We start from the raw sequence: 11,170 nt of genomic DNA on the forward strand, positions 1-11,170 counted from the left end.
GAACCCGGTGATTTCATCTGTTTCGATGAGTTTGAGACCAAAAAGGTATGTGGATTTTTGCCAACTTCTTGAAAAACCTCGGCTAAACCCCTTTTGGGTTTTTCATTTTTTGGTCCATTTTGGTTGTTCTAAATCTTACCTCACTGTTTCTGTTTTTCAATATGCAGGACTTGTTCTGGATTACAATACTTTGGGGCTTTTCATATAAAACGATTCTCTTTCCTCTTCTTATTCCTGAGAGGGGATCTAACTTAATACCACCACCCTGATCTCAAATCTCAATTTTAATTTTGTTTTCTTCACCTTTTTTTTTCTGGGTATTTTTGAGGGGTTTTGGAGAAAAGGTAGTTTTCTTTTAGCCGGTTTCAGAAAATGCCGGAGCCTCGGAAGCAACAGCTGAATCAGCGAAATGGTTTCAGAAAGTTTAAGAAAGACCGATTTCCTGCTGAAGACTCCAAGAAGGTGAGGAAAGTTCGTGTTATGTGTTACGATCCTGATGCTACTGATGAATCATCTTCGAGCGAAGATGAAGGGAGGGAGAGAAGCTATGTCAAAAAACCAAAACGCATAGTTCATGAAATCAATCTTCAACCCATTTTCACCCCTCCAGCTAAGGTCGTCGTCGAGCCCGAGAGTTCATGTCAAGACAGCAACAATGGAGTCAAAACCCCAAAACCCAAGGAGGGGTTTTTCGCAAGAACTTCAAGGAGACAGTCCTCTTCACCTTTCAGAGGTGTAAGGCAAAGGAAATGGGGAAAATGGGCCGCTGAGATTCGTGACCCTTTCAAAGGGCGTCGTACCTGGTTGGGTACTTTCAACACCCCAGAGGATGCTTCCAAGGCCTATGAGGCCAAGAGGCTTGAGCTCGAAGAACTGTGGGCCAGGGAAACAGCTGCTCCGGCCACCAGCTCTGAGAAAAGCAACAACACCTCATCGTCTGCCGTTGTGTCTCATATGTCCTACGCCAACATCCAACAACCTTTTTCTTCCGAGGACTCTGACTCTGCCTTGTCTCGAAGGTCTCCTTCTTCGGTTCTTGATTTGGAGACTTCGGCTTCCAATAACATTGGAAATGTTGTTGATTTGGAGAAGGAGGTCGTCGATGATTCTCCTGATCTTGGAGAGCTGCAAATACCCGACTTGGGTTTTCTGGATGATCCTTTGGGCTCGCTTCCATTTGAGAATGAACTTAGCCTGGGACCGGAGCTTGACTCGCTTTGCTTGGAGGAGTTTGGTAAGTTCTTCAACGAGTTCAGTAGCATTGAGGATGTCCAGATTGGTGGGATTGATGGCTGTGAGCCTACCAGTCTTCCTGACTTTTACTTCGAGGATCTTGGCAAGGATGATATCGCTTGTTGGTTGGATGAACCCCTCAACATAGCATGCCAATAAGTTTTGCAGCTAGGAGTATCTAAGTTTAGCCTCTTCTTATTATAATTATTACTATTATTAGTTATGATTTTGCAGCAAATAGGTGAAAAATCTCAGGAATTCTAACATGAGTTCTTGAGAGTGAGTGGTTTTATGTGAGAGTTTAATTTATTCGTTGGTTATAGAGAAGATTTAGAGAGAAATGAGCGGCATTGTAGTGTGCTGAGTGTGAGTCCTTGGGTTTTCTTGTGCTATTCGAGCCGTCCAAGGGTTGTCATATTTGTAGCAGAAAGGGTTTTACGTTTATCTGAAGCAGAGGAGTCTCTGCAAAATTGCAAATGTCCTCTATTATTATCTCTCTTTTCTTTTCTCCGTGATGTAGTAATGAACATGAGTTTTTACAATGAATATTTGGTTTACCTAATTCAGAGTTTTGTTTTAAATGATGATCAATGTTTCAATTTGATTTGTATTATCTTATCTCTGCTGGTGTTGCCGTTCATTAATTCTTTGTTCATGTCTCCACTCCATGGCCCTTCGTGGGAATCCTGTCCGTTGAAGAAGCACAAACCTCGTGCTCTCCTTTATTCTCAAGTCTTTTCAGTAGTTATTGCCAAGAAAATTCCTTGATACCAATGGAGATGGTGACTTTTCTATTTTCCATTGTTATTTAACTGGTCCTCTGTTTCTATGGGATAATGATAGACTAGGGGTCTAAAGAGTGAAGCCCTTAGCTTCTCCCAAGCTTTTTGGTTCTATTCTTCTCAAAAACGTACTGAAGGTTGTAGCAGAAATTGTGGGGCCTGGATTGGATTTCTTTTGCCAAACAAAGCATATCTTCAACTAGAGGCAGAGTAAAAAGATGTTATCTTTCAATTCCTTTTGAGCTAGCTGTAATCCAATTGTACCCCTCAGCCACCTTTGGTCCAACTCATCAGTGACAGTGGCTCCATTCACTAAACCAAGGGGTGTTTGGTGACACAGCTTCAATGCGTCTGTTTTTTGGTCACGTGCTCTTAGTAAACATCCAGTAACGTTACGGGCACTAGTCATTTTTGGTGCATGTAATTCGTCACCCATAATTCAAGGACATGTTACAAATTTTATCAAATTCCTGCAAATTTCATTCAAAATACCCCTTTACAATGATAATTAGACTGAAATTTGAGAGTGTCATTTGAATTTCAAGGATATCAAATTACAACGATAGCGATAAAAGGGAAAAATCTCACAGATTCAAGAAGAATTTGTCGCTACATGCTGCAGATGGTTGCATCCATCAACTCAAAGCCACTAGTGGGTAGAGCAAATTTTGTATGTTGTAATTGTCTTGTCCAATTTCCAATTTGTGTTATTGCCCGGTCTTTAGGGATGAATTAAACAAGTCAAGTGGACTTTAGTTTTGACAAATAGGCTTAGAGAAGCAATTATTGGGACATTATACAGTGATCTATGATAGATGCAGCCATAAAGTAATAGGGGGTGTGTGTGTTTGGCCTCAATCGCTTTCTTAACCTAATGCGTTTTGAGTCACCAAGCTTAATTTTTGTCACAAAGTGATTTAAGCTTAATTATATCAATTAAAGCTAATTAATAAGTCGAGGCTGGTTGTTTGGCTGACTTTGTCATATCAGTTTTTCACGAAAAAGAAGGACAATTACTTATGGCTAAAGATGCTTGATTATTTCATCAAAAAAAAAAGATGCTTGATTATTTCTTGGTTTGTGCCCCTAATGTGAACTGAAAGGCAAACAAATAATTGATCAGGTCTCGAGTGCTTATCACGTAGCTAGCTGCATAACTGTTCCACTACTTAAGCATCCTATTTCTAGGTCATTGAATTTGACTCTCCTGTTAGTCCATGACATGTGTGGTACTCTTTCCTCTCTTGAAATTTGTCAATTGTCCTAGGAAGGTTTTAACGAGGCCACTGTATTATATCACTTTTTGTACGTCTTTGATTTTATCAATGAATTCTCTTTCTTTTCTTTTTTTTTAAAAAAGCATCTTATTTCTAGAATTAAGGCTGTTTTGTTTGACGGGTGTTGGTTTAGCCATATTTTTCTCTACACGTTGTCGAAGACGTGTGAAGAAGAAGAAAATAGGTTTTAGGTTAATGGGTTTAGGTTGTGGAAAAAACGAAACGCTCAAGGTAGGCTTGAAGCTTGAAGGCTTCAAACTAAAATTAATGAGCACAAACTTGGCTCGCAGTTGGTATGGAATGCTAATAAATGCGTTTTTATTTTTTATTTTAACATTAAAGAAGAAAAACGTTAATGGTGGCGATTATGCGAAAAGGAATGGTAACGTAATTAACAAATGTGTTTTGGATTGAACTCAAAGCGAGGAATGTTTCTGTATAAATTGTTAATAATGATGTTTGTGCCACTAATGAGATTAGAGGCTGGCAGTGGCAGCTGAGAACAAGTGGGGTAATGGACCTATTATTTTTCATTCTAAGCACTCATATTCAAGACAGGTGAAAGTCTGACTGACTCTGCCTTTTTTATTAGCAGAAAAACCCATGACCATTGACCAGTACTAGCTGACACAGCTGTATCCCAAATGGCCGAGGTTATGGAGAAATTATAGAGCATCCCGTGATATTTCCATTCAAAATTTACCACGTATTCTTTTTCAACAGAAAAATAAAATAAATTTATACGTGCACTTTATCTTCCAACTTTGCCATGAATAAAATTATATATAAAAAAAGAAAACAAAAAAGTTTAAAAACAGGGTACTCCTGTCGGCAATCTGCCTACCTCGCACTGCAGCCCCTTGACTGCCATCCTCCTCTAATAATACCAACATCAAACAACGCCACCCAAAAAGTGGTTGAAAAAAACTTAACATATCAACACAAAAAAAATATTTATATGGTTGCCCATGACATCAATTATTACCCTTCTTTCACTAGTGGGTTGTCGTCATAATATTGTTGGAAGATTTCTGGTTTTATGTTTAATGGGTTTGCATTGATTTCCAAGATTTCTGACTTTTTCTTAATGCATTTAACTGTTTACCGAGAATGGGAGAGAGGGAAAGAGGGGTTGAGGATGTTGGCTGAGGAGGCAGGGAAAGGCTGAGGTGGGTGGCGATGGAGAAGCGAAGACGGCTGGGTGGTAGCATAGGTAAGACAGTGGGCGAGGGGTTAAGGTGATTAATGTTGAAGGGTGAAGTTGGAAGTCACAAATCTATTTTATTTTTCTGTTTAAAAAGGACACGTAGAAGATTTTGAATGTGAGTGTCACTGAATGACGTGGTGATACCATATCACTCTATAATTTCTCAATATTTTGGTCACACTAATAATAACTGTTTGGAAAGTACTTCCCTTTTTATCATGTAAGTAAGAGCTCTTATATTTTTGCTAATAGCAATGTAGCATATATGCATAAAGTTCTCCTTTTGTGTTTTTAATGAATTACTGTTGCATATATGTGAAATTGTGATTCGTAAGGAGTAGTCTCTCCTTACCGAGAAGGAGGGTTTCCTAACTGCTTTATGCATTTTGGGGTTGTGAATTCTGGCGTTGTTGTAAATACCTAGAAAAATCATACATTCTATGAAAAGCTTTTATTAAAACTTGCCAGTCAAAAGCTGAACAGAAAAAAATATATAAGTCACAAAGCATTGCAAACTTTGACCAAGCAAAAAGGAAAACTGAATAATAAGAAAAGTAAAAAAAGAAAAACAAACAAAACACACACCAGGATTCTGCTTTGTAACTAAACCTTCTTGTGAGCTTATATAGATTGGGAACTTGAACTCAAGATTGGAGAAAAACAGAAAGCAAGCAATTATGCTCATATATTTATCGAGGGTGAGGTAACACTAAATTTACTACATCGTAGCATACAAAACAACACTTGGAACACACAAAAGCGTTGAGCAATTCATAGAAATGCCTTCTCTTGGAAACTTGTGATGCAGTCATCAAACATCTTTTCAAGCGTTTTAAACGGAGGAAACCCCAGTTGAGCTATTTTACTGGTATCCATGGTTTGTGTGTTATTGTCTCCTTTCTGCCCGCTATACCTACAATATTCCATATTAAAAAAACCCAAAATAAATAAATAAAATCAAAGACAAAAGGAATTAATAGTGTTGCTCTGCATTTCTACTCGCTTTCATATGAATAGGATGGATATTTGGCCCTCAGCATCTCAATGATCTGCGACCAGTGTGCTACTGAGCTCGAGCATAGAAGCCTGCCTGATGCTTTGCTCTCCCCCATTGCTAATATATGTGCAGCTACCATATCATCTATGTGCACAAACCCCTGTGTTGTATTTGGGTACTCACCTCTTGCTTGCACCTAACGCAGAAATTACAATACTTATTCACCAACACAAATTGCAAACTGTTACCAACTTGCACAACCGGGTATTCTATCTACTTTAGATGTTGTTGTGGCCGGAAGAGAGCATTAACCCTCCATCTACTTAGTGGCAAATTCAATGTAATTAAAGAAAGTGTCGCCAAAAATTAGGCTCCTGGTGAAAACAAGAGACAAAAGAAGAAAAGGCAGGTCCTTCTCATCACTTGAAGATTCATTTTGCAGGAAGATGCAAAGCCTAACCTTTTGTTATAGCCATTATCATACGCAGTGAGCTGGTTGGTTGTGGTGCTAGCAGAGGACCAACCACAAATGCGGGATATACCACCACTAGATCCATTCCACTCTCTTTGGCCGCTCTCCATGCCACTTTCTCAGCTGTAGTCTTTGCATAAGCATACCTGTATATGCAAACAACATCTTTGTCATATTATATATTAATGTTCAGTTCTGAAAACTTAAGAACATGGAAGGATTTATAATTGCTTACATTGTTGTTCTTGCAGTATTCAGGATCGCTCCAATGTGACTCCTTGAGCGGAGAGACCTGTTGGGCATCGGGTCGATATCTTATTGAAGAGCAAGAAGAGGTGAGCACAACACGTTTCACTCGTGCTTTTGAGCACGAAGTCAGCACATTCAAGGTTCCCTGTTGCCTGCAACATTAACGCAGTAAGAATTTATTAAGCTAAAAAGAAAAGAGCGGCAAAAAGAGAAAAGAAGAGAAAAGTAGCTAATAAGAAAACACTAATAAATGACTAGGGTTGGTTCAAGTAGTAGCTAGCTTTGCCTGAACATTGTCGTCATATGGAACAAACACAGGTGATGCAGTGTGGAAGACACAATGAACGCCTTGTATAGCCTCGTCAATGCTTCCTTCCACCAGTTGAACATCTTCAGCCTTTCCATGGCTCCATTCAACTCCCACAAAAAACCAACCTTCTCCACATCTTCTGTTATCAAAGGGATAAAAATCAAAATAGCACCACTTGTAAAATCTAGCTATATATATATACTGCAATTACATCGTGATATATATATGTGGCTGTCCAAAATTCTAAATAAGCTTGTACAATGTTCATAATTGAGCATACATACCTGGGTCTCGCACCGTGGTCCGGACAAGATGGCCCTTCTCAAGCAAAGCCTTGACTAAGTAAGCAGCTATGAAGCCTGTACCTCCAGTTATGCAGTATTCTGGCATCTTTCTATCTCTGTTCTTCTGTTCGTGTGTGTGTTGCTTACTTGTTAGAATTTGTTTGCATATGAAGTGGTGATAAGGATTAATTGGTTTCAAAAAATAAAGACAAGTAGGGTCATGTGCAGTACATTTTTCATTGGATTATTAGTTTACAAACCATTGTTTATATCTTATTTTAGGTGAAGCATAACTCATTTAGGGGTTGTTATCAATTCGGCTAAACTAATTACATTGACCGATTCAAACCATAACTATCGGTTTAGTTTGATTTGGTTCGATTTTGATTTAGAAAAGTCAAACGGTATAAAAACCGAACTAGATAGTATATGATTTTGTTTGATTTTGTTTTGAGCTTTTGTAAACTCCCTAAACCGAACCATACCATATACTTGTATATTTATTTATTTGTATTTTATTTTACACGTGTAATCCTATGATTAACTTATAACTAGATATGGATATTGAATTTGAAGTTTGATGGACCTTTTTAGTTATTGATATTTGAATTGTAGCTATATTAATTATAGAAATTTGAAGTTTTATCAAATGTTGAGTTGTAGAATTGTTTGATATGTGCTAGAAAAAGAAAAAATAATAATGTAGCAAGTTGTGAATTTTTTTGTTGCAATTGGGTTAATTATGTTTAAAAAAATGGAAAAGGAAAGAAAATTGGGTTTAGTCTAAATCAAACAGTCTTAAATTGGTTTTGTTTGGTTCGGTTTCCCCTGTGATTTTTGTTAAAACCAAACCGCATAAAATCTTTATATTGTAATTGGTTCGGTCATGATTTTGAAGTAAAAACAATCCAATCTGGACCCCCTAAACTCATTCATCTACGAGGTAGGCTAATTAGTTTGTAATATTCTTCCATTTGCAAGTTACCATTAATTTTCCTTCTTTGTTTTATAGACCCATAATCCTCAGTTTGGATGAAGGAATTGAAAATTGTATAGAATTTTTAAATGATAGAATTTAAATCCCCATTGTTTAAATTTTGGAAATTAATAATTTCAGTGTTTCAATTTATGTATGTCGAATTTTATAAATGACAAAAATTACATGAAAAAACGAATTAATGATGAATAGAAATTGCGAAATGACGCATCTTTTGTCGGAACTTAAACTTGAAAATCTCAATCCTCAATTTCCACGACTTCTTTCGCGTGTCATTTTACAAGTTCACAATTTCAACAATTGATTTTGGGGTAGAACCTTCATATTTGTCCCACATTGAAAAGTTAAGGGAACTCACCTGAGTTTATAAGCTCTTCCATTATTTTTCGTTATGATTTCTCATATTAAAGAGAAGTGAAACTGTGACTATAACTCTTTGATTCGAAGAAAAACCCATGACCAGCAGCTGCTCACACTGCTGTATCCCAAATTGCCAAGGGTTTTTTAGAGAGAAAAGCCCTAAAAATGCATTAATCTGAACCTTGGCTAACTTGAATTCATTGTAGATATTCAAATACTTGGTAAATCATATCAATTTCAAACACTTCCAAGCAAAAATTCATATACAAATTTCAAACAAATTCATAAATAAAGAGGGAATTTTCAAATCTCACATGAAAACACCACTCAAGGTTCAAAGAAAGGGAGAGAAATAGAGAAACCGGGTGAGAGAGAGCTAATAGAAAGAAGACGATGGAGATTTTGAAGTTTTGAATTTGAATTTGTTTATTGTTGCAAGGAGATGGCGAGCCTTGAATTTCTCTCTACTCCTAGCCAAATGTAGCGAGCCAAAATTATGTTTTCCAAAATGGCGAGCGAGGTAGCGACACGGCTGGAGCGCACTTTTCCTTCTTTTTCGGCAAAATAGCTAGAGATGAGGGGATAGCAACTCTGTTGAAGATGCTCTAATAACTCTTTTGTGAAGAATTTTTCTTCCCCTTCAATTTGAAGGCTTTTTTGTCACATAAACTAATTAATTTTGCTCACTATGCATAATAAACTTTAATAAACTTCAATCTGTATTGTATTTTGGCACAATTGAAGAGGTTTAAGGACTCTTCAGCACAAGTGCATTTTGGGGTTGTGAATTCTGGCATTTTGGTAAATACCTAGAAAAATCATACAATTTGTGAAAAGCTTTTGTTAAGACTTCCCAGTCAAAAACTGAAGAGAAAAATATATAAAGGCTAAAAGTCACAAAGCATTGCAAACTTTGACCAACCAAACGGGAAAACTAAACAATAACGAAACTAAAAAAGGAAAATATAAACAAAACGAAACACACATCAGGAATCAGGATTCTAAAGTGAGACCTATACTATAGATTGGGGACCTGAACTCAACAACGGAGAAAAACTGAAAGCAAGCAAGTATGCTCATCGTTATCGAGGGCTGAAATGAGGTAACACTAAACTAGATTACATATCGATCATAGCATAAAAAGAAGACTTGGAACACACAAAAGCTTCGTGCAATTCAAAGAAATCCTTTCTCTTGGAAACTTGTGATGCAGTCATCAAACATCTTTTCAAGCGTTTTGAAAGGAGGAAACCCCAGTTGAGCTATTTTATTGGTATCCATGCTGTGTGGGTTATTGTCTCCTTTCTGGCTGCTACACCTATAATATTCCATCATAATTAATGTTCCATATTAATTACAAATCCAAAATAAAATTAAAAACAAAGACAAAGGAGTTAATAGTGTTATTTTCTACTCACTCGCTTTCATATGAATAGGATGGATACTTGGCCCTCAGCATCTCAATGATCTGCGACCAGTGTGCCACAGAGCTCGAGCATATAAGCCTGCCTGATGCTTTGCTCTCCTCCATGGCTAAGATGTGTGCAGATACCACATCATCTATGTGCACAAACCCCACTGTTGTATTTGGATACTCACCTCTTGCACCTAACACAGAAATTACAATACTTAAGAACTTACACAACACCAATTGTATTCTAACTTAGATGTTGTTGTGGCTGGAAGAGGGCATTAACCCTGCATCTATTTGGTGGAAGATGCAAAGCCTAACCTTTTGTTATAGCCAGTATCATAAGCAGTGTGCTGGTTGGTTGTGGTGCTAGCAGAGGACCAACCACAAATGAGGGATTTACCACTACTAGATCCATTCCGCTCTCCTTGGCCACTCTCCATGCCTCTTTCTCAGCTGTTGTCTTTGCATAAGCATACCAAAGCTGTATATGCAAACAACATCTATGTCATATTATTAAGTATGTTCAGTTCTGAAAACTTAAAAACATGGAAGGATTTATAATTGCTTACATTGTAGTTCTTGCAGTATTCAGGATCGCTCCAATGTGATTCATTGAGCGGAGAGACTTGTTCGGCATCGTAACGATATCTTATCGAAGAGCAAGAAGAGGTAAGCACAACCCGTTTCACTCGTGCTTTTGAGCAGGAAGTCAGCACATTCAAGGTGCCCTTTATACATGGATCAATCAGAGTTGCCTGCCATATAATTAACACAATAACAATTTATTAAGCTTTGTTTTGTACACAAGGAAAGTACTAATAATGACTAGGGTTGATTCAAGTAGTAGCTAGCTTTGCCTGAACGTTGTCGTCATGTGGAACAAGCACAGGTGATGCAGTGTGGAAAACCCCATCAACCCCTTGAATAGCCTCGTTAAAGCTTCCTTCCTCAATTAAATCAGCTCTGAACATCTTCAGCCTTTCCTTGGCTCCATTCAACTCCCACAGAAAGCCAACCTTCCCCACATCCACTGTTATCAAAGGGACAAAAAATTTAAAACAGTACCACTTGTAAAATATAGGTATATATACTGCAATTAAATCGAGATGTAATCAGAATTGAGCATAAATACCTGGGTCTCGCACCGTGGTCCGGACAAGATGACCCTTCTCAAGCAAAGCCTTGACTAAGTAGGCAGCTATGAAACCTGTTCCTCCAGTTACACAGTATTCTGGCATCTTTCTATCTCTCTGTTCTGTTCTGTTCGTGTAATATGCGTTGCTTACTTGTTAGAATTTGTTTATATATGAAGAGGTGATAAGGCTGTTTTCAACAAATAAAGACTAGTGATGGTCATGTGCAGTACATTTTTCATTTGATTATTACTTCACACACCATAGTTTATCTTGGTAGATAACTCATTCAATCTACGAGGTAGGCTAATTAGTTTTTATTACTCTTCACCTGCAAGTCACCACTGCTGGCATGATTAAGATGTAACTTTTCCTTAAGCCCAAGAAGAGCGTTCTGGGTTGCTAAGAATTTGAACTGGCCCAAGTGGGTTAGTAATATGGGCTGAATCATAAAG

At 37.6% G+C, this 11,170-nt stretch overlaps 2 protein-coding genes and 1 long non-coding RNA gene across 3 annotated transcripts; 1 reads left to right on the forward strand and 2 right to left on the reverse strand.

The window, feature by feature from the left end:
• The first annotated feature begins 231 nt into the window (after window positions 1-231).
• LOC110757157 (ethylene-responsive transcription factor ERF118) lies at window positions 232-1,795 on the forward strand. Its single transcript, XM_021958713.2, has one exon. The coding sequence runs from the start codon at window positions 373-375 to the stop codon at window positions 1,390-1,392; it is 1,020 nt and encodes a 339-aa protein (XP_021814405.1). The 5' UTR covers window positions 232-372; the 3' UTR covers window positions 1,393-1,795.
• Window positions 1,796-5,159: 3,364 nt separating this feature from the next.
• On the reverse strand, window positions 5,160-6,439 carry LOC110757189 (uncharacterized). The gene is made up of 3 exons (XR_015833010.1): window positions 6,204-6,439; window positions 5,957-6,114; window positions 5,160-5,692 (listed from the first exon to the last, which is right to left on the reverse strand). It is a non-coding gene; the product is annotated as an uncharacterized LOC110757189 (long non-coding RNA).
• A 2,567-nt stretch (window positions 6,440-9,006) lies between these two features.
• Window positions 9,007-10,874, reverse strand: TKPR2 (NAD(P)-binding Rossmann-fold superfamily protein). The gene is made up of 6 exons (XM_021958686.2): window positions 10,715-10,874; window positions 10,440-10,612; window positions 10,152-10,337; window positions 9,901-10,063; window positions 9,587-9,776; window positions 9,007-9,486 (listed from the first exon to the last, which is right to left on the reverse strand). The coding sequence occupies exons 1-6, from the start codon at window positions 10,818-10,820 to the stop codon at window positions 9,345-9,347; spliced, it is 960 nt and encodes a 319-aa protein (XP_021814378.1). The 5' UTR covers window positions 10,821-10,874; the 3' UTR covers window positions 9,007-9,344.
• Between the last annotated feature and the right edge of the window lie 296 nt (window positions 10,875-11,170).

The sequence above is a fragment of the Prunus avium genome, chromosome 1 (assembly GCF_965620075.1).
Source record: "Prunus avium chromosome 1, drPruAviu1.hap1.1, whole genome shotgun sequence".
NCBI classification, from domain to species: Eukaryota; Viridiplantae; Streptophyta; class Magnoliopsida; order Rosales; family Rosaceae; genus Prunus; species Prunus avium.

Coding starts and splice junctions, on each gene's coding strand:
- TKPR2 (XM_021958686.2), bottom strand. CDS start 10,820: ATGCCAGAATACTGTGTAACTGGAGGAACAGGTTTCATAGCTGCCTAC. Junction 10,613..10,714: donor GACCACGGTGCGAGACCCAG/GTATTTATGCTC, acceptor CTTTGATAACAG/TGGATGTGGGGAAGGTTGGC. Junction 10,064..10,151: donor AATACTGCAAGAACTACAAT/GTAAGCAATTAT, acceptor TTGCATATACAG/CTTTGGTATGCTTATGCAAA.
- LOC110757157 (XM_021958713.2), top strand. CDS start 373: ATGCCGGAGCCTCGGAAGCAACAGCTGAATCAGCGAAATGGTTTCAGA.